At 40.2% G+C, this 23,020-nt stretch overlaps 1 protein-coding gene across 4 annotated transcripts in view; it reads right to left on the bottom strand.

Moving 5' to 3' along the window:
- Window positions 1–23,020, bottom strand: part of stard13b (StAR related lipid transfer domain containing 13b) — a 63,026-nt gene that overhangs the window by 12,139 nt on the left and 27,867 nt on the right. The window contains exon 1 of one of the 4 annotated variants that reach the window (XM_085430565.1): window positions 12,852–13,578. The exons of the other annotated variants lie outside the window; for them this stretch is intronic. Within the exon in view, the coding sequence (XP_085286691.1) occupies window positions 12,852–13,014 (163 nt within the window). The 5' untranslated portion in view covers window positions 13,015–13,578. Of the gene's footprint in view, window positions 1–12,851; window positions 13,579–23,020 lie in introns of those variants that run through there. 4 annotated transcript variants of the gene reach the window in all.

Raw genomic sequence — 23,020 nt, 5'->3', positions numbered from 1 at the left:
TCAGGGTGGGTTTTTTGTTGTTATTGTTCAAAAACCTTTCCACAATTTGAAGAAGAATACAGACAGTAAATATTAATTCCAGAATAATCGTGCATAAACTGCGCCAGCGGCTGACAAACAATTCTCCCATTACATCTGAAGTCTTATTTCTAAGCCCTATCTGAGCCTGACAAAATACGACTGAAACATAAAACACCATCATTCATCACACTATACTTCATAATTACAGCAGTTGTATTGTTTAAATGAATATACAGCTATCGGACGTTTTTCCAGATATAATCCTGAACTCACCTGTGCTGCTTTACTTGTTTTCCATCCAGAAATCTATAAAAAGTGACTTTGGTCATGCAACTGAATAAATATTAACAGTTCCCTCTGTCCTTGGATGATAGAAAAGGTCTGCTGTTTACCCCCTTAACCAGCAGTTAAGTCAACATGTGTAGGCGTCCAGGAGCCACTCTGCTCTGTTCCCACCTGTATCAGCAGGAGCTAAAGGTTTTCTAAACAGCTAGCCTTCCCTCTTAGGGGGATAATATCAGGCCTGTATTATTCAACTGTAGCTCGTAGTGAGAGCGCTGCCAGATCCTCTTGTGTCCCACAGCCACAGGTTGGACCACTGGGAGCAAGTAACATGAGCTGGGAATTCCTCTCTGTTTGGCATTCTGTAACACGATAGTGAGACATTCTGTCCTCTCATCCTCTCTCTAAGGAAATCTCTTGTGGATAAAAGGCTGGATGGGCATGATGCCAAAAATGAGAACTTGCGTTTTCCCTCCACAACCCACATCTTTAAAACTGTGTACAGTATAAAATTACAGTTTCACAAAGAGATGAAACCCAGTTTGGCTGTGACACAATGGCTCTGAATGTTAAAAGCTGTGCACAACTCAAGCATCTGTGGCAACTGAGGGCGTCCTTCCTTTACCATTCTCTTTGTGCAACATTACCAAAAATATATTTTTAAAAAAACCCAGCTGTTATGTAATTCATTGCATGGATATGACGTGACAAAATGCCCAAAGAAAACCTAGTTTAGATACAGAATTAGGTGGGTAGTCCCACAGTCTCATCCCAAACTTTTGATAAATATTGATTGGCAACAACATGAGCAAAAACTTTTGGGGTTTTTATTTTGTTTTGTCCTGAGCCTTTATAATCTTCTTCCTTTCATACTCTTTTGTAAAACAATCTAAAATAAAAAGAACAAATTCATTCATTCATTAGTCTAATAAGTAATTATCGTCAGTGAAGCATCCGTCTTAATATGCCTACTCTCCAAAACACTTCAAACTACCACTGTAGTTTCCTGCCAGGAACAAATTATCATGTACTCACGGGATGTTTTCATCATACAGCCAGAGTGGTTCATACCGGTATATCCATCAAATCTTAAGAGTGTCTCTCAGCATGTCAGAGCATCTTCATTCCCACACTGAGCCACATTCCTGCCCTCTCTCCCTGTCTGAACACAGCTTCCAGTTGGAACTCAGATCCACAGCTCCTTTCCCTTTCTCTTTCCGTCTACCCCCAACTACCATGTGCCTGTCCCAACACTAAATCTCTCCTTCAACCCACCCCTTTCTGTGGCAGACTTGTGAACATTCACCCCCGTCTTCTTCCCCTTCAGCTCCTACTGCCCGACCCTCCTATCTAGCTCTGCCCACGACAACTCTTTTATACCCCACTCAGCAGATTTTTTGGCAAACATCTAAGCTATAACCAACAGAGGAGATTGCCTCTGAATCCTTGGACTCTCTTGTATTTCAATAATTAAAAATTAAGAATTTCCTACCATTTCCTAAAAGATGTTTCTCGACTCTCACTCAGTTTTCTGTCCAGATTACACGAGGTCAGCTTTTACAGTTTTTTTTTTCGAAACTTCATCCAAGAAGTGTTAAAAGTGATGTGGGAAAAGTTTAACTTAAACAAACAAAAGGGAAGAACGTTTTTTACAGACTCCAGATGTTGTTACAGCGGGTCAATGAAATGGAAAAAACGTAGGCAGCTGAACTCTGGGAAAACCATGACATAAACTGTCAGCAATCAGCAGCAGTGAATCATGCTGAGCCCCTCGGCTCACAAGACTCTGCGCTAACATCATCCTAACAGTAATATATGTCAATCTGTTTCAACTCTATGTCTGAAACAAAACAAATACACTCAAAGTCGTCTGATATGGTGAGAGTGTAGTTTCAAGTAAATAAATGCATAAAGAACACGATTTTTTAAAAATAAAATCTTTAAATAAAATATATTTTGACACAAACACACGTTTAAAAAAAGCAAAAAGTCAACTCAATTTACCTTAGAGTTCAATGTAAATCTTTTAAAGTGAAAGAATCAAATAAGCAAATGTTTTTATAAATCAAATCCAGAAGGACACTGGGGCCGGATTGGCTGTACAATACATCAATAGCCTAATTTTACATTATACTGATTAAATCCCCATAATTATGATTTATGAGGAAAACCTATTGGTTTAATATGCGGATAAAGCCACTTTAAAATGATCAGGGTTTTCCATGGCTCTGCGATTACGTAAGGATATCATATCCATCCATAATTTCCTATCATGTGAGTAGAATTCCAGATGTACTCCGCTTGCCCTCTGCCTGCCTCGCTGTGACACTTCTGCCATTTCCTCTCCTGGTCTAATGGGGCCAGGACTGGGTATAAAGCTTCAAGCACAGACAGAATGGCAGAGTCCCTCCACTTTAGTTACCTCAATAAATCATTTAACAGCAAAGACACTAAGAGCATGGCAGAACTTTAAAACGCTCAAACAAATGGTTTAATTTACTATCTGTGTATGCCCACACAAATGTGCCTCCTCCATACTTCGGTGCCACAAAATGAATCAGCCAGATGACTCAGACTGTAACTGAGTACTGAGACTGTCTATAGGAACACCTGGAGAATGATAAACAGAACCAGCAATATGGAAAAAAAAAGATTCCACTAGAAGGTGTCGTCATCCTGGGAAGCCTAGAGGTGAGGCCTCTCTTCTCCTTTATGATGCTAATTGCATACAGACACCCACTCACTGTGTGGAGTCAGCTAAGGCTAGACAGACAGCCAGGGGAAACACACTGTCCTTCTCCTAGTCTGCAACAAAACCGCAACATCTGATGTTTCATGCTGAAAATAGCCTTACATTCCTTCTGTCTCACAGCTTATAATTGTGTACAGGGGAGCAAACAGGAAGCGCAAAAGAAGAGAACAGAAGAGTTCAAGGAAATGCTTGCAATTCACAAGGTGGATTAATAGTGTGCTGCCCCATGCAATTCACCTAATGCCGTGGGAATAAAGCCTTCCTATTTCAAAAGAAGGTCTTAATTAACAAAGCTCTACATGTCCCTCAGACTCCAATATCCTCAGCACAATATGCCACAGCGAAACAGGAGGTGCCACTGCTTAACATCACAACTGCCTTTCAGTTTATAACATTCACATTATCACTGATAAACTACCAAGATAGTGAAATAAAGAATACTAGTCAAATTCAAGAGACTTTGTTTCTCTCGTATTGAGTGACAACAGAGTACCTTTGCAGATTTGACTTTGTTCTTGATTGGCACATGAGCTAGATGGCTCCACAGGCCAAGTAATTACAGAGAGCCAATGTTGAATCATCCAGGGACCTCCACCCCCTCATTTGATCCTGTGGGGCACACAGGGGACCTGTTATCCTGCGGTCGACACAGGATGCAGGTTTAAAATGATCAGCTTTTGGCTGTGTTGCTAAGACACCAAGGCAAAATGTCCCCAAATACAAATGAGCTGTGCAAATCTTGGGCCAACTTCTGCCCTGTGGTCCACACTGACCTGTGGAGAGATCCTTTCATTGGCCGACAGGTCTCCAGTAACAAAGTGGATAAAAAAAATCTCGGTGCCTCCTGAAGAACAGAGACTTTAGGACAATCACAGTGTGAGCCCAGAAAAACCTGGTGCCAAGGCGGCATTAGCATTCTGAACCTGTGTAAATGCAAGGTTTCACAATTAAATCTTAGATCCACAGACCAGCCTTTTAATCTATCATCATCATTTGGGCTTTAATTCTTTTCTTTGTCTGTTAAAAGTTATAAACCTTAGCATTTTTCATTTCTCAGCAGACACACACACACAAACTCACAGCAAGCACGTATTGATTAAATAGTAAAATGAGTAAATAACATAACAACGTGAGCTAGGGATCTGCTGCTGTTGACCATTGCCAAAGCCTGCTGGGTCAAAAGTCATCTGGGCTGTGTTTTTCTCTTGAGGTCCTGTATTGAATTTAAACAAGAGCAGCACAGCTGTGGTAACACTCTTCTTCACCTCTGAAGGACACCCAGAGAGAAGGTTCTTTCATCTTCAGGGGAAACAACCCATCAGCTCGCTTTCTTTCACCATTCATATTGCCTTTTGTCTAGAAATAGCCATTAGAGCTTTTTCAGCATTCACAAGCTAGTAATGATAATACAATGCACAGTGACAACAATTAAATACCAAGACGCTAACTCACATACGCTCATTCCTGTGCAGTGTTGGTCAGCAGTAGGTTTAAAAAACAACAACAACAAAAAAAACCTTCAGTAAAATTCCAACTTGAAAATCATGTGGGAATGGCACGATTCATGATAATCCAAACATTGCTAAACTCTAGTAAATAACTACAAATGGTTTCTAAAAGCAAATATCAGTTTATGTTCCAAGTCAACAGTCAGAAAGAAAAGGGAAAGCTTTCAAAATCACTCTGCCACAAACAGCCTTTCCATGGAGGATTTACAGATGATCCCAGACACAAACTGTAAACTGATAGCCATTCCTGCTGGCTGGGAGTCAGAGCCAGAAGACAAATAACTGGGTATGATGCTGGGGCCACGTGGCTTCTGAGCAAGCCAAGTCTTCAAAGTTCAAACCATCAGCTCTACAGTGTTTTCAGGCAGGCTGTTACAGTGTCTCACATTGACTTGGTTTCGAGAAAACGTTCTAACAATCACATGTTGAATCCCTGGGGTTGCTTTGCAAATAGCAAAAACTGAGGTTAGTGTCAAGTGTACTTCTGCTTCACAGACAGGTGTTCTGCTTCCTCCCCTTTGGTCACACTACAGGATACTTTGGCACATGGCTTCAAACTGACACTTAAACAGAAGTGTCTTTTACTACAGAAGGGACCTCTGACCCCAAACTCTAGAAAGGATGGTAATTTCCAGATCCCCATGTACCTCCACTTTACTGCCAATAGCTCTGAATAGAGGAGAAATCAATCAGTCGAGCTTTCTGTGAAATACATACGCAGCAATTTCCAAGAGACAATGTGAAAGCTAAACACTTCCAGACACTGAACTGAAGCCACGTTCCCACGCATGTTAAAGTGTTCTGAAAACTATCGTGGAGGCCCTTTTCTTAAGGATTTGCTTTCTTTTGTGATAAAAGTATCAGCTTTGGCTTTTGCTGATTTCCTTCTTCATGCAGGCAAAAGTCCCTGAAACCCTGGACTATTTCCTCAACCCACAGTGATCTTTATAGATTAATCATTGCTCTAGTTTTCAGATGAAATTATTCACTCTATCAACAGATAAGAAACACAGTGCAAGATTAATAACATGGGCAGGGCAGTAATAACATGCACCAAGGAGTTGCTATCTGCTCTCATAAATTTTCCTTTTTCAAAACTGTGGTTTTTTTTTTAAAGCCAACATAGGAAGCATAGCTTGTTGAAACAGATCCTAGAGAGCTATTGTACCTGTGGACATATGTGCTCCCTGCAGTCCTGATGTAAGGCCTGCAATCCTATCAGACTTACGGTGAGCTCCACTTTCTCTTCACTAACATCTCCTTGGAGCTGTCTGCTACCTCCCCTCTTTCTTTTCCGTTTCCCTCTCTCAGCAAGATTCCTGTCAGGGCTCTTCTAGTTGACTCCCTCCTCCTCGTCTTTTATGGCAGCTCTGTTACAGTTAGCTCCTACAGTTTCCCATGTGGCCATGTAGTTAAATGTAACACTTTAGTCTTACAAACAAACTAAACAAGTTCTTATACAGTAGGTCTTTGATGCATCTGCATTCAAAGTCCATACATCTTGTCTTTTATGTGAAATTCTATAGGGTGCATGCCTTGATTCTCCATTCTCTTTGATAGTCTACGTAAACACTACAATTTGGTTTTCCAGTGAAGAAGAATTACTAATTGCTAAGAATTACTGACAAACTCTCAGGCAGCTCAGGTGAAATCTTGACAGTAACATGAAAATAGAATTACTGGAAGCTTTATGACACATGTTTCTAATGTTGTGGCACCCACAAAGATAAAAAAAAAAAAAAAAAAATTCAGATGCTAATTAGTATAAATGTCTTGATGCATGCTCAATCATCCAGGTAAGGAAATCCCAAAATGCTCCAGGTGATCCAGAAGAGAAGAAGGACAACTGCTGCCTAAGTGAAAACCCTTAGTGAGCCCTTATGAGTCAGGAGTATCGGAACATCTGAGGCACATTTTCTCTGTGATTTTCAAACCCCAAAACACGCTGCACCAAAAATTGGTCCACCCCAAGGATCCAGTTGCCTGGCACAAACAGAGTAATATTGTGTACGCCATTAAGTGCCAGGAGAATTACTGTGATTAATACATCGGGGAAACCAACAACCTCTGGCTAAGCGGATGGCACAACACAGAAGCACTAAGCAACCAGTGGCCACTCTCAATGGTGAGGATGTACACATCCTGGACAGGGAGGAACGCTGGTTTGAGCGGGGAGTCAGGGAGGCCCTTTTTCGTGAAAAGAGAAAGAGCATCTCTGAATCAAGGAGGGGGCCTAAGGGTACATCTTTCACATTGCAGCCATTCCCCAACTCTCTGTGAATGCTTCCCATGACCATTGATCAATGCTTGTGACAATTTGCATATTAATGATCAAGAAACTGACCTCACAGCCCATTTTTCATCAGTGGTGCTAGTTTCAGTCATTATGCAAATGTACTGTTTATAAGATTGGGGAAACCTGCAGTCAGCTGAGACTGAAGAAGTCGCTTGAATGAGTGACGAAACGTTTCCCCCCACTGAAAAGGCTACATCTAGATGAACAGAATCAACTTTTTGAGATAATTAGTATAAACTAACACATCCTGTGTAGTTTATGAGTGAAGTAATGAGTAAAGACAAACATAGAAAGGAAAAAAACATCCTGAAGAAATCCTTCTGAAGTCAGATCCTGCAGAGCTCTATTAGGTCCTCCTTCCTCTCATTTGGAAAGGTTCCCAGAGGGCACTATGGAGGGTTCCCTCCTTCTCTGGGAATGGCCTGGGAGAGTCAGAGGGTAGAGAGAGGGCCAATGTCAGAGCACGGGCCCCATACCGTGAGAAAGCCCTCTCAGGACCTCCACAATAAAAGCATGGAGCATCCGTTGGGATGCTGGTCCTAATTAACAACTTCAAAGTGAGTGGCTACAAGATTTCCTCAGGAGCTTGATGTACTCATGAAACAGACTTGTGAGTGGCAGCACAGAGGATCATACTGTCAGCACAACTTTTGTGTATGACGAGGTACAGCTTTGGTTTACCAGTACTGCCAGCCACCCATAGAGTTAAGTGACTGTTCTGCTCTATTAGAGCATTTGTACTCTTACCCACAGAACAATAACTTAAAAATGTAAAACCACTTCTCATCTGTGCCCGTCGGCGTCTGGGCTGAATAGCCTATAAAGAGGAGAGACGGCGGCTGAATGTCTGTGACCTGGATGTGCGCTGCCTTTACACTTCTGTCATTTTTTTCCAGCTATGACTTGTAATGCACATTTCTACCACAAGAGGTCAGTCAAGTGTTAAACTCTGGCACTTAGAGCACTGTGTTTTAATCACCAATTATTTTGGACTATATAATACATAGTTATCTATATTTTTTATTTCACATCCATACAAAATACATTTATATATAAGCAAATGTGGAAATTTAAGGTCAGACCCCTAAAGGCACTGACTATATAATCTCTTTTCTAACCAAGACCAAGCCAAAATAAATCTACTATTCACTGTAAAAACAGTACAGCATTTTTTTGTGGCATGTGGAATATAAAACATCTGAGCAGTTTTCCAAAGCACTTCTGTTAATATGTGACTTTGTGTTCCTGTTACAGTGCAGCCAAGGCATTTCTTCAATCTGCACCTAGTAAATGATTAGCTCCACACATGTGGCAGCTGTCAGCCTCAACTGATTCACACACAGGAGAAGGAGTTTGCAAAGAGTATGTGAGCTCTTTGCTCTTTGCCAAATACAGGCAAAAAGTGGGAATCTGCAAAAGAGCTTTATGAATGCGATGTTTGCTTTACTTGTTAGAGGTTGGTTGGAGTGAGCCAGTTTGTTCCTGAGAGTTACAAGATTCTTAACCATTTGTTTTTTCCCCCTCTGTTTTTTAGTCAACAGAGCAAGAAATTTCCACCAACTAACAAACTGTACACAGTACATTTTGACCTTAGGAACAGTGGGATCTACAACAAGAACCATGTAGAGCTATAGTTTAAATAGCTCTGTTATTCAAGTGTATATGTGCTCTATTATTTAACACTCAAATAATATCTGAAATAAAATGTGTACGCCTGATGTTTTCATTGAAATTCAGACCTTTTTCCATTTGCCAGTTCAACAAAGGAGGATTGGGAGACAAAAATCTGAAACAAGGGTTGTTTAAACAATGTTGAACACTAACAATCTATTTATCTTTACACTTTTTAAACAGGTATTAGGAAGAAAGTCTTTGAGGGGGGAAAAAGCTTTTTGGTTTCGTAGATGTAAATGGCAAAACAGGATTTACAATAAAAAGTATAACAACTGGAACATTAATTTTCTAAAATTCTTAACCTTTTTGAGTACCATCCTAGCTTGCATACACCCTGGAAAGAACAGGCAGCACATTGTCCTCAAATGTTCACACCCACAGCAATACAGAGAATAAAACCACATTGGCATGTGACCAAACTCATATACATACATATATCTACATCTTAACTACTATGTTTAACTATCACACAGATTTCAACACACTTTTCGGTAAACGGGAAGTTATACAATACGTCCAACACCACATGACAGTCAGTTAGCAGCTTTTGACTATCGCAGCCAATTAAAATGTGAAAAAGGAAGAACTTTTTAAAGTCTTTTTAAGACTCTTTGCTTACATCCTGAATTTCTTTCCTCAGCTAAGCAGCTTCACTTTTGCAAAAAACACCAAAGTGCAAAAACACTAAAGGCTAAGACTTAATTAGAAATAGCATGGTATGGATTGGGACATAGCATTGTTATGCCTAAACTAATACACACACAATTTTAGTAATCATGTAACAGAACAAACTGCAACAGTACAAGCCATAGATTTCATTATCTGAAGTGTGATGACTGTAATGTTGGATGTAGACAACCAGCTAAGCACATTGTCAAAATTGCTTTTCCCTCCCTGTCAGTTTTATTTACTGCCCCCTTAAGGCAGCAATCAAAATCTGCATAGCACTCTCAGCTACAGCCCAGAAACTCATGAATAAAAGATAAACAGGCTTGAAGGAGCCAAGTTAACAATGTGCAAGGCTACATCTTGACTTATCATCATACTTTCATTTGAAAGAAGGAGCAGTTATATTTGTTTCACACTCAGTTCATCAAACGCGCCACATGTTGTAGCAGACCGCTGATGAATAATGCAGTGCTTTGGCAGAGGAGCCTTGACAGGGACAGGGCATGGTCTCACTGGATTCCTTACTTTGAGGAGCCCCTTCTACTGATACAACTTCTCAAAAGACAGAACAATGCAAACCCATTTCCAATGCAGTTTTCAAACCATCTTCCAGTCGGAGGAAGAACAGACGGTGCAGCTTGTCCTCTTAAAAAGCTTAAGTGGTCCTGTCTCCTCTATGCTAACTACTTAAAAATCTGCAAGCAGTACACACATTATCCCACTCAAATATTTCTGCCTCAGTAACTTATCTCTTTTAATCATTTAAACTTTACAGAAAATATAAACCTTGTCATGAAACCTTGATAAAAAAAGCAAACACTTGGTGTTTACCAAGTGTTGCTGTGTGACGACATAAGTACTAATGTAGCTGACAGCACAATTAAGTAGGAGCCTTACAGCCATGGTAGCAAAAGAAAAGATGCAGATTCACTGATATGCACACAGCTGCCACTCAGTAACTTCTGTCATATTAAAAGGAGCAGGATTTGTCCTCAGCTATGAAGGAAAGCACTAACGGCCTTTCCAGGCTAGAGATTGGAGCCCGCTGCCTGCGCCAAGGTCAATAAGGCATGAAGAAAGACCATGGAAGGGTCACACTGGACAGAGCTTCTTGTTCAAAACACAACAGCCCCTCACTTAGGAAAAGGCCCCAACACAGTAAGCGAGAAAATGTAGCAATGTTGCTGGAAATTCATCTTTGCTGGAGCAAACATTTCCAGCAAAGATGAAGCTTCCAGAAGTTTTCCATGATAAAACAGGAATGCTTCCACAGAGGAAAAAATGGTCCATGAACAATCGATGAACAGTCAAGTTTCATGATAGTCTGGCCGAGTTTATAGGAAAACAGATGAAAATCATCCCTTTTAACGTAAGACATATGTGCATGCAAAAATAAATGTGGCTAGTACCGACCTGTGGTAGAAGACTAAATGTATCATTCAAATGTCAGTAATAAAGGTCGTTTCTTTTTTTAAACAAGAACAACAGTACAAAAAATCGACACATTCTTGTCCAGAGACTATGTGCAGTGCCTGGACACAAATGGCTGTTTAAATGTATGATGTACTGTATGTATCTCTGCCCTATGAATAGTAACAAACAGATGCAGAAATTCTGAGAATCCAGGCAAGGGTTGAGCAGGGAGGATTTGAGGGAGAGGGCAAAAAGCTGCAGACAGACTGTAAGCCCTCCAGAGTAATCGCATGTGGGATACTCTTCTGAAATCTCAGAAATATTTTCAAGGACAGAGACGCATTCCTGCTGTAATATACAGACCCCTTCAGATCTGGAATCAGCCAACATACCTTTTTTTTTCTCATCTTAATTCACACAGCTGTGCGTGCACATCCATCTACTCTCCAAGCTGGAAAGACAGAATATTTCAAGAGTAACAACTAACGATACCTTAACTTAAAGGACTGAGGAGGATCCCACGCAGATAGCTCAGGATACCTTGAAATGTCATCTAATCGGAAACGTGACTAAGATCGAACGGCCGTCCCTGGAATGTTGGAATGAAACAATACATGAGTAATGCTGCCCATCACCATGACCCACACTCACTTTCAACCTGCTGTGTCAACAGGGCCGACCAGCTGGAATGCAGCAGCTACTGCCAATACACAAAGATCAATTCGGTGGCTCTGTAGCCAGTGCTTTAAAATACCACTTCACTGTTAGCTTCAGCACTTCAGACTGGTGTAAGAGCACAAGATGATACACAACTGATACTTCCTTTAAGAAGCATTTTAGTTGTTTATCACTGTTTTTTGGTTAGATTTTTTTTAAAGTTTTTTTTTTTTTTTTTAAGTCACAGCAGGAAAATTGCTTAATTGTGACAAAACACTGGTTCCAACTAAAAATTCCAAGCTACTCCTCAAAAACATGACAAATAAGATCTCCCATAAAAAGAAACCCTGTTATTAAAATGACTTAACTTGAATAAAAGCATCTTACATTGCACTTTAAACATACATGTTTTCTGTCCTTGTCATAGATGACCCACAATGTTGGTTTGCTGTCAACCTAGACATCTGTGATCTGAAAACAACACGTCTGGTTACATGACGCCACACGTCAGTACACACCAGATCATAAAGATTTCCACCAGAAAACAGGCGTACACACACGCAGTACTGGGAAATCCACCCAACAGCACCCTTTGTGCATCTTTTACATCATCACAATCAAAAACAAGCCTTGTGTTTTGCCCTTGCCTCTGCGGCGATACAAAATATTATCCACACAAGGCTGCATTATCTGACTCACGCTCTTGTTACTGTGACTGAGAGGAGAACTATGCTGTACGTTACCATCTGATGACCAAAGTTTCTTAGCAATGAAGCTTATGTTATGAAATGCAGCCACCCTTTGATCCAGCGGCAGAGTGCTCACACCTGCATGAGGGAGCGGGAGTCGTAGTATTTAGTTGTCTTTGTTGTTATACATGCCCTTTCTTGGCCTCTGGGGAATGGATTTAAGTCTCCAGGTATTTAAAGACAAAGGAAAGAGGTTAGAGGCCCCGGAGGAAGCTGAAGGCGAAGGGCTCACCTGGTTACAAGCAGCAATCTTTAAATGAACGGAGTGCTTGTAAACCTGTCAAGTCAAGACATTCATTGATGTATTGTGTTTACACTGTGGGCCCAGCTCTTCTTACATAACTGACCCTATTGATTATCACCTATCTGTATTTGTTATAGTCAGTCAATACCAATTATTTAACACCTCTGCACCCTTGACTACCTGTTGGCTAAAGGTCAAATTTTTTTTCTCTTCTGCAGCGATACACACAAGCACACCCTGTTTCCGGGTGTCCTGTACATGTGTCTTAAAAAGGCTGTTAACACTGAATTCCACTTTTATCTAGAAATAAGTGAGAAACCAATAGAGATACAAACTGATATGAAAAAGACAATCAGCTTATCCCAATCAAAACAAGACACTACTTTGTCAACATATCATCCTGCAATCACAGCCTCATATTCACAAACACATGACAGAACTTATTCACTCCATGTTTTGACTACCACCTCGCTTAGTCAGTATTCCTCTCAATCCTGGAAAAATGACAAATTCACTCAAAAACCAAACAACCAAAAGAATTGAATAATTGTCTGAACTGTCACTTCTGTCCTAACAAGCCTCCTACCTCCAGCAATCTTCTTGAGTAGTTGCTGCCTGGCAATAATCCTGCCCAACCTGTAGCCAGAGCGTCTGCGGTGATGGTCCATTCTCAGGTATATATCCTGAGTCTCAGGGGTCATACTCCCGAGGCACTCACTGGCCGTGGACTCGGGAAGCTCCCAAAACATAACTGTAATAAGCCCCTATCCCCTGGCTGATAAACACTCAACCACACAGGGTCTGACCAACAGAAAACTTCACATACATGCGTGAAAAGCCTAAAGTGAGCAGAGAGGGAGGGCACAGCGGAGGCTATGGGGGGAGGAGTGCCAACACTTCAGCCTGTCTCTGCAGGCCATGTGACCACAATGAAACCAATTGCAAGCAGGCAGTGGGAGTACTGCCCACCTTTCTGAGCTGAATCCAATGTCTGTGTGAATACTTGTCAACTTCCCCCTGCTCTGGAGGGAAATATAAATACCACTGGAATGCCTATGAACTGAGTAAGGAGAGCAGGAGAGGATGAAGAGGGGTTTGGGAGGGCTTACAAAAATAGTGGCTTTCAGACCCTCCCTGTGCTAGAACAATACTTGTGCTGTTGCAGGTCACACAGGCACCAAATTTACTGCACGAGAAATTCTTGGTGTCGTTTTCGAGAAAACTACGGAACGGGAATGAGAGCGAGAAGTTGTTCTTCATTTGAGAAGTCTCATTTCTGCTCACCCACACCCACCACATAACAGCCTCTCATAACAGCCAGTCACAGGAAGTGCTCTCAGTAGGCTGCCTATAAAGTGTCAGCTACTCACAGGAAAAATAGCTTGGAGTTGGAACACGACTGACCTAATTCCACTTTACTAAACTGAAAAGTAAAGATCAATCTCCAGCAAGTACTTTAATCAGTTCTGATGATCAAAATTAAAGGCTTCATCTCCCTGACACAATAATGTTTAGTCTCACTTTTGTACAATCTGACTATTATCATCAGTGTTGGGTAAGTTACTTTAAAATAGTAACTTAGTTACATTACTAGTTACTTCTCTCAAAAGTAACTCAGTTACTTCAAGTTACTCGTTACTTTCAAAGTAACTAGTTACTAGGGAAAGTAACTTTGGTTTTACTCAGAATTCTCTTGTTAATGTGTTTCTTCCATAACTTTGCCAGTCTTCTAGCTTGCTTACTTGCCACAAGTGCACTGTGCCACCTACCAATAGAAAGGATATGATAACGTGCATATTTCCACGAGAGAAATCCCACGCCTGGACCGTCATTGACTGCTGCCATGATTCTAGCCTACGTCACAGAGTCATGTGCGCCTTTTACATCCAACACAAAAACTGCAGTCGTAGTGCTTTCGATTGTACTCAGAACTCAGAAATTCTGCCTTCTGAATAGGAAGATGTAGGTAACACCAGACTGCAGATGAGCTGCATACAGGGCTGGACTGGGACAGAAAATTGGCCCGGGCATTTTGACTAGAAACTGGCCCACCATTATAGGAAAAATCATAAAGCCTTTGAATGAAAACAAACACTGTTGTGACAGTGATGTTCACTGTTTTGATGGTATATATGCATCAATCTATCAATCGTTTGTTGTAAGATTCAGATAATTATTTTTTAAAAGCTAGACATTTTAAATGAGAATAAGAAAGAAAAGTATTTCTTTGTGCCCCCCATTCCCTGTTAATGCCCTACATGCCCCCTTGGCCACACTTTGCTAGATCCGCACCTGCACAGTTACCAGCTGTCAGCTACCTAAAAAAGGATCCTGGGGTTATTTGTCTCTCAGAAACAGTTCATAACTTCCCTTCAACTCATTCATGTCATCTAAAAGGTAAACCTGTTTCTCCATCACCTGCTCAGCTCTGATGATCCAGTAAGGACATCTCCTGGTTTCATCTTCATGTTTCCCTCTCACCAGATAACCAAACCATATCATGACCAGCAGCTTTTTTTACAGCTGTGGCTCCAGCAAACATCAGCTGATACTAGAAATTAATATTAAATAAATTCTAACAGCAGCTGATCAAGCTTAAACGTGCTGCTGTTGTTTAGCGCGACATCCGCTGGTTTCCTCTTTCGGCGCAAAGTGGGCGATAAACAAACAAGAGAGCCGATCAGCTGATCATTGATCAGTTTCATGATTGAAGTAGAAACGGGAGAGGGAGGGGGGAGAATGAGAGAAGAAGAGGCAGCTGTGCAGCGTAAAGACACAGAATAACTCCAGCTTTGTGTCTTTTTCATTGTAGCTGAATTACGGGACAAACTGTTCCTTTTCACCTCAATAAGAAACGCGTAATATTTTCTCTGAATACCAGACGGGACGGTTGGCAACTCTAATAACTTATGAACAAAATAAGGTTCAACATCATTAACTTCATAGCACCACCCAGCTGTGTAGAAACTCCGTCATGCTAGCTAGCACGCAGTACGGAAAAAGTCAGAATAACGAAAATAAACTCCACCTAAGCTTGGTTTATATCTGACCCAGAGAGACTGCAGGTCATAACTTCTTACCTGAAGTTCAGTTCACACTTGGACCGGCGGCCGCCTCGGGTCTCTTTTCCTTCTGCGTCCCTTTTCCTTCATCCACCTGCTGCCTCCACCACTTGCTAATGTTACTGAATCTGTGGAAACTCCGCGATGCCACCACACGAAGTAACGAGTAACGCGTTCCTGATTTTGGCATAATAACTAGTTACCGTGCTCGTTACCACAATAATAACGTAGTTACTGTAACGCGTTACTTAATAACGCGTTAGTCCCAACACTGATTATCATGTAATAGTTCCTCATAATTGCAGCTGTTGTAGCTGGTACACAAAGACTTAATGACTTTCCATTTTCTGCCATGGACCAACAGACATCTATCAAACTGTGACTTTAAATAAAGCTGTGTAGAACAAAAGGAAAAATTAGGTATTTATGGGACAATCGCTACAACTTATTACAACTTCTTTTTGCATATAATCCCCCTCTCGCCCCCATTTATTTGTTTATTTATTCATATGCAACTCCGCAAGCTCATTTTCTTGTAAGACATTCCAGGACAGTAACAAAGTAACAGCTAAATCAATGTACAATGCATTAAAATAAAGATAAACAATCACATGCTCCCTTAAACACATTCTTTGTGATTCCCTTATGCTTACTAATGACAGAGCAACACATCCCCTGCAATCCTAAAGCTTTTTAGAAGCTTGTGAAAAGGTAAATGTCCTATCCCAGTGGGATCAGATATTAGCCGCTCTTTGAAACTGCTAGATTGCACCAATGTATGGGCAGTGTAGGTGACAGTTCGGTGCATTCACTTTATTTGTGCTCTATCCAGGCAACTCCACATGGCTTATTATTTCCAGTATTGCAAACACATCTCATTTGGATTATTTTTTGTGGAAAATATCCCAAACATATCCTCCAGAAACTAAACAAAGCTCAGCATAAAAACGGCGTTACAAGGTTGGATTTTTTGACTCCGCCTTCTTTTCAGGTTTTACAAGTAAAACCTAAAATGAATCTCCTCTAAGCTAAAAAAAAAACAAAAAAAACATCTCAAATATTTTCAAAAGCAAGTCACTTACTCCATTTGGAATGGCAAACTAAATCATATATTCTTATGATTTTAAAGTCCACTTCTGTCAGCCAGTTTACGCCATAAAATAACAGCCTTCTAATACCTGAAATATGCTTTGGTACCAGCAGACACACCCAGTGCCAATCAAGGCCCCTGCCACTCTCCCAGTGACTGTCCCGGCCTCAGCATACAGGCTTGTCTGTTTAGTGTGAGCATGGCGCCACACACGTGAATAGAGCAGAAATAGGCAAGCGACCAAGTTAAACACAGCCCCTGTCTGTTCCTCTCACTAGCTGGCATAATCCACCCTAGCTTAAGCTCACAAAGACCACAATTCAGCAGCACACTTCAGAGCCCGCTTCACATTTTCATAAACTTCTCCCGGGTTTAATGGCCCTCCCCACACCCTCAAGTGGCATGTTTAATACAAGGCTCTCGCTTTTTTAAAAGCACTAGGTGATGGTGCGACACCATTCAGATGATTTCATTGGGTGACGACTCTTTTTTTTCCCCCCTCTTTTTACACACACACAAACACCTGCATTCATTCATGTTGTGAAAGAATGGCTTAAAGTGTTAGATGCAAAAAATGAGGGCAAACATTTCTGCATATTTCTCTTCCCTTTTGTCTAGACGATGTATATCACCGAGTGCATCATACGTATCACATTACAGAATCAATCTTGTAAATGACAGTGAATGAGATTAATGGTGTCACCGTCTCCGTCCATGCTCAAATACCTGAGCGGTGATCGTGAAAGAGCTACAACATCTTCTGTGTACTCAGAGATGTCCTTGTGTTTAACTTTATGCCGCAAGCCATGATGAAATGGCTGTGGTCTGTCCTTAGAGGGAGCGCAGTGACTCCAGCCCTTATCAAACTTGTTTCAACACGCCACTGTCTGGGTTTCAGAGCTCAACTGCTATACCACATGACAACAGGAATCCAGACTCACATTACAGATGCACAAAAACATACAGAGGCTCTGTCAACATAGCTACCATGTCACAAAGTGGATTTTTATTGTTTATATACCCCATAAAGAAAAAAATAGATATATGTGATACTGGGTTTGAATCATGTCCAGTTCACATATAGCAGCAGTATCACACTTCATTATTAGGCCCAAGCCATAATGCAGACTTTTAATACATGTCAAACTTTCATTGCTTTCCACTCACTTTCTGCCATGTGTGATTACAAAAGGGGAACTTGTATTCTGAATCATCTTGAGTTAGTTGACGTTAGTCTGATGTGGTTTTATTCAGCAGCAGACACATGTATTCTGGACTGGGCAGTCTTGCTTCTGGTGTGGCTATGTTTCCTGTGGCTAAGTTTTAAGAATAACTCTAGTGTGACAGAAGATTTCCACTTCATGAGCCACCACATTTCTGACTGCTGAACTCAGCTCTGCATGATCATCACGCTCAAATACTGCAAGACCAGTTGAGCTCTATATGATGAGGTGGTTAAACTTTTTAACTCGCTTCAGCTCTTGGATGCTTTTTTTTTGTTTTTAGCAAGACTTCATGCCTATATTTGTCATTGGGAGTTAATTTAACAATATAAATGCTACAAACCAATTATTTCACCATTGGCTTGTTAATTGTAAGTTTTGCTTCTGCTGGGGGTAAAATTTCCAGATAAAATTACGACAGGAGGACAGTTGCTCAAAGCTGCTTATTGACACTTAAACAAATATCTAGCATACCCATCAGCCAGGTGTGATTCTAAAAAAAACAACTGTTTTCTGGATTTGAAGCTTGAGCTCTAAAGCTAAGTACAGAAGGAATATTTGTGGGTTTAGACACCAGGCATAATCTGCAAATGATCCCCAGTTCAAGATTGGGGGACACACAAAAACCCGATTTCTGGCTTAGATAGCCCTAATGCCAATGCCATACCCAGATAAACTGGAGGTTTTAAGAAGGCTTACTTGTGTAAAGTCTGTACCAAATCAAACGTGCAGATCTGTCTGCTGTGGCAACCCCTTGGGAAATAAGGAAGCAGACCAAAGTATCCAGGATTTATTTATTCCAGGATGCCTATGTCTCCACAATCTATCAGAACTGGACACATAGATCAAGAACGTCTCAACTCACTAAAGTGATGATTGACAGAGAAAACCACTAAACCCTCAGTTTATAAATAAACCAAATATTTTAACACTTTTAAGAGCTGTAATAGATGCGTCACAGTACTGTACAATACAGGCAATCTTGTATATTTGTATTCCTCCACAGAATTCAGTTTCAACACCTAAATGTCAAATAAAATACTGTTACGGCTGACTTCTAAGGCTGCAACACAACTTACTCCAAAGCTCCTAAATAAGCCAAACAAATCAAATCAGGCATTTGACTTAAAGCTAAACTTTCAGTTTGAAAATTTCTGCTTTGCCAACAAAAATTCAGTTTAAGAGGTTTAATTAATGTCTAGGATTTGGACAAAGGCTCAAAGTCTCAAAGTCATAACCTTGGACTGTCACCTTATAATGAAAAAAAAGTTTGTGATTTAAACTTATCTACATAGGCTGGCAGCTCACATCTCTTTGTTTGAATATGTAATGAACACACATTAATCTCAGAGGTGTTGATAAGGCTTATTAAAGCTTTGGTTTAAATTTGTTTGCTGCAGAATGGCCTTAAATGTATCTTCATAATATAAGATACTGTATAATTTATTTTAAAAAAATTAAACTAAACTTTTAGCCAGTTCGTTAGTATTTTAGGGTGCAAACACACTTGTCGCAACATAAGTTCTTTGTGACATCATAAGTTCTTCGCTGACAGACCAAATCCATCTCGAGTACCTCACTAGCACCATTATCTACATATACACTGAAAAAAGAAAATATCCAAAAATAGAAATTTGTACCGCACCTAGCACCCTAAAAACAGAGAAAAGAAAAAACTTTCAGACAGAGTTCACAAATGATTCAAATCAATTCCCATATGTCAGCCATCTACATCTGGGTCTGGTCTCTATGCAGCATTTGTCCCCTCATTGTTCAGTGTCTGCATAAGCAGCTTCACATGCTGCATATGGAAAAGAATGCAAGATTAATGTGTCAGATATCCAGACACTGGCAAACTCAGCTGCTGCACCAGTGACGTTCCTAAACAGGCTTCACAGCTGAGCCAAGCATGGATCAGATCTGATATGCAACTCTGTGCGCACACTCATAAAAACATCTGGTCTCCATTTGAATGACTACAGCACTTCAAATCCACCAGTGAAGACAGAGCTGTTTTGTCATTCATGTGGTTTTCCCCACATAAGGCGCTATTGTGGTCACTTTACTGCACCTGGCGGTACACTCGGGCAACTGCACAGATGACTGACGTTCACTTCTGACGCAATTCTCTCAGGGCCATTAAGAGAACCAGTGCAACAAAAACTGACCTTGAAATTATTAACTTAAATCGATCCCAGAGTACTCTAAAAATTAAACATTTTCCACATTATGTAACACAGTCTTAGAAGAAGCAAAAAAAATACCATAACATACCAATAACAAAACTGTGCCTATTGTGGTAAATGTTTCCATCTCTTTTGCCATTAAGTGCCACTTCCTCATATAGAGTTAATTTCATACGCATTTCAAAAAGTTAACATGTATGCTATATTACTTGGAAAATAAAGTTCACTTTCACTGAATAATTCTTGGCAACACATGTGTTGTCACCAAAAAAGGCAGATGCATTTTGAAGGTGTTAAAGAACCTATGTGTAAACATTTTCAATGCAGTCACAAAGTTGCTTCAGTTTGGGTTTATTTGGGATTTTTTTTTGAGCCAAGTATGAGCAAATAATGTAAAGGGAAAAAAATGTGATCTATAATCTCAAAGACAGTGGCACAGAAAGCATGCACAATAATGTTACCCTGCAGAAATACAGTCATTATAACTAACGAAAGAAAACCAAATGAAAACCAATTTCTTATGAACACAATAATAACTTAACGTAAATTATGTGACAGAAAATAAGATCAAGCATTGCTTCATTCAATCTCATTCACTTCATAAAGCTGGTGAAATTACTTATCAGCGCCCCCTTGCGACCCCACTGTCATTTGAAAGTAATAAAAAAAATCGACGCTAATAAAGGAAAACTCTCCTACAGAAAGGTATTAAACTGTATTTATTATAAGTTTATGGCATTTATTAGACAGTTTTTTTAGTTTGCTGCCTAACTACCTACACCTTCAACTGAGCGCAACTAAAAAAATAATTTTTAAAATTGTAATATTAGACCAGACTACATGCACGCGTGGAGTAATTTTTAGGATAAACAGTATCAATAGTGTCTAGACAAAAAAAAAAATCTACCAACACAAAACAAATTCATAGCCTACCACATTAAGAATGTGTTTTCTTCTTAAATTCTCTTTAAATGTCACTCTGATCAGTGTGCAATAATAAAACAATAATAATTGTTATACACGAATTATATACGAATTAAAGAACTCTTCCCAGTAATAGGATGGGGTCACCTCAGTCTCTGCTGCGGTGGATGACACTCTATTCCAGCCTATACCGCGGGCTAAGATCTGACCTGAAGCGGGCTACTGACCTGCCAGTCTCCGCTCTCTGACACCCTTCCAGAGTAAATCCCAGGCTTTGGATGTGGAGCTCCACAGCTGCTCGCTGAAAGACCGCCGGAGCTTCAGTTTCGCTGACCTTCTTTTAGAATTCATCTCAAATCCTCCACTCGGACATAATAATAAACTCCTCCTGGTATCTCACAAACCCCTTTAAACACCCCGACACAAAATCACCTTTTTCCCGGCTTCAAGTTCTTTCTATAGTGGCGGCAAACCTGACTCCGGTGACCGGTCTTCAAACGAAGTTGTCACCATTTCAAGGGGAATTAAATGTATCCCCCCCAGTTAAAAACGGAAATCAGCAAGACAAGTAAAAGTAAGAAAGTGACAGTAAAGCATTAAGCGCGGCTTTCCCACTTCACACCAGATGTGTTTGTGTGCGCGCGTGTATCGACATACAGCCCTGTAGTCGTGATGCCTTCAAGTACCGTGGGAAACATGGAAATTGTTAGGAGAACCGATAAGATCCTTACAGCGAAACAGTACATAATATCTGGGAAAGAATCAGCGGAGCTTAGAGGGCTGGTGTGAGCAAAAGTGGTTAGATTACATAATTTTAAAACCCAGTTTTGAATAAAATAGAATCATGAGTTTATGCATTTAACAAATACGTTTACAGTATATAGAGTACAGTAGAAGAAATATTAGCTACCTTTAAACCCATGTCAGTGAAGTCAACATTAGCCTATGACACATTTATTATATGTTCTCGGTTTAATATTTATTTTTTTCAGAACATAAACACACATTTTGTGCAGCAAAGTTTTCTGGACTCCATCGTGAAACTGACTCTGTCATTTGTAACGCTGGCTGTCATCTTATCAGCACTATTACAGCTGAGCAGTTAATACAATATTGTGTACAATGTTAACGCTTTGCATACAAAGTTACTTTTTAGATTAACGCTTCCACAGTTGTACTCGTTCAATTTTCAAGTGGTGCCCAGGTCTACGTAGGGCACTTGAAGGCATCACGAGCTACAAACCACGCAACACCGCAAATACACACCGTGGCTCTCAAATGACAGAATCCACAAGCGAGCAATCACTTTCTCCTGTACTGTCACAATATTCTAATATGAAAATCCAAAAAAATAGCACTGAAATAAATAAATCCAAAATTAGACAAATGCTCTATTATAGGTATTCTTTGCGTGTGATGATTAATAATAATTATTCAGTTATTTTACTTACAAATTTGTGTATTATCTTTACAGTCAGTCTTTCTTTATTAGGTATAACTGACAACTCACATATAGTCTTCATCAGGCAAACCCTGCTAGTACCAGGTTGAACTCCCTTTTGCCTTCATAGTTACCTCAGTCCTCTGCCTTAATTCTGAAAGTATCACAGACTTCCACATGCATGATGCAAATCTCATGTTCCATCACATCTTAAAGGTTACCTAAGATCTGGTGGATGACAAAGTAAATGAAATACCATCCTGCTGGAAGATGCTCAGAAGATGGATACACTGTGGTCATAAATCAAATCAAATCAAATCAAATCACTTTTATTGTCACATCACATGTGCAGATACATTGGTACAGCACATGTGAGTGAAATTCTTGTGTGCGAGCTTCACAAGCAACAGAGTTGTGCAAAATACAATAATGTAAACAAGCAAAATACAAGAATGGCTACATCTGAAACTAATAAATATATGTACAATATATAATAGTATATGCATTTCTGGATGTGTATACTAAATATTTTTCTACGTGTGTGTGTGTGTGTGTGTACATATTTTACAAATTAAATTAAAGGGATGGACATGGCATTTAAATGATACTCAGTTGGTGCTAAAGGACCCAACGTATACCAAGAAATTCTTCCCCACACCGTTACACCAACAGCAGCACCCTGACCCATAGATACAAAGCAGGATCGATCCATGCTTTCATGTTGTTTACACCAAATTCTGACCCTACTACCTGAATCTCGCAGCAGAAATCGAGACTCATCAGACCAAGTAGCAACATTAACATTTTCAACTGTCCGATTTTGGATTGA

This window comes from Copadichromis virginalis, linkage group LG14 (assembly GCF_057382275.1).
Source record: "Copadichromis virginalis isolate Kocher_CV1m ecotype Utaka linkage group LG14, C_Virginalis_male_GT1.1, whole genome shotgun sequence".
Lineage (NCBI taxonomy): Eukaryota > Metazoa > Chordata > Actinopteri > Cichliformes > Cichlidae > Copadichromis > Copadichromis virginalis.
The sequence above is the reverse complement of the archived record's forward strand: the minus strand, read 5'-3'. Positions and strand labels throughout refer to the sequence as shown.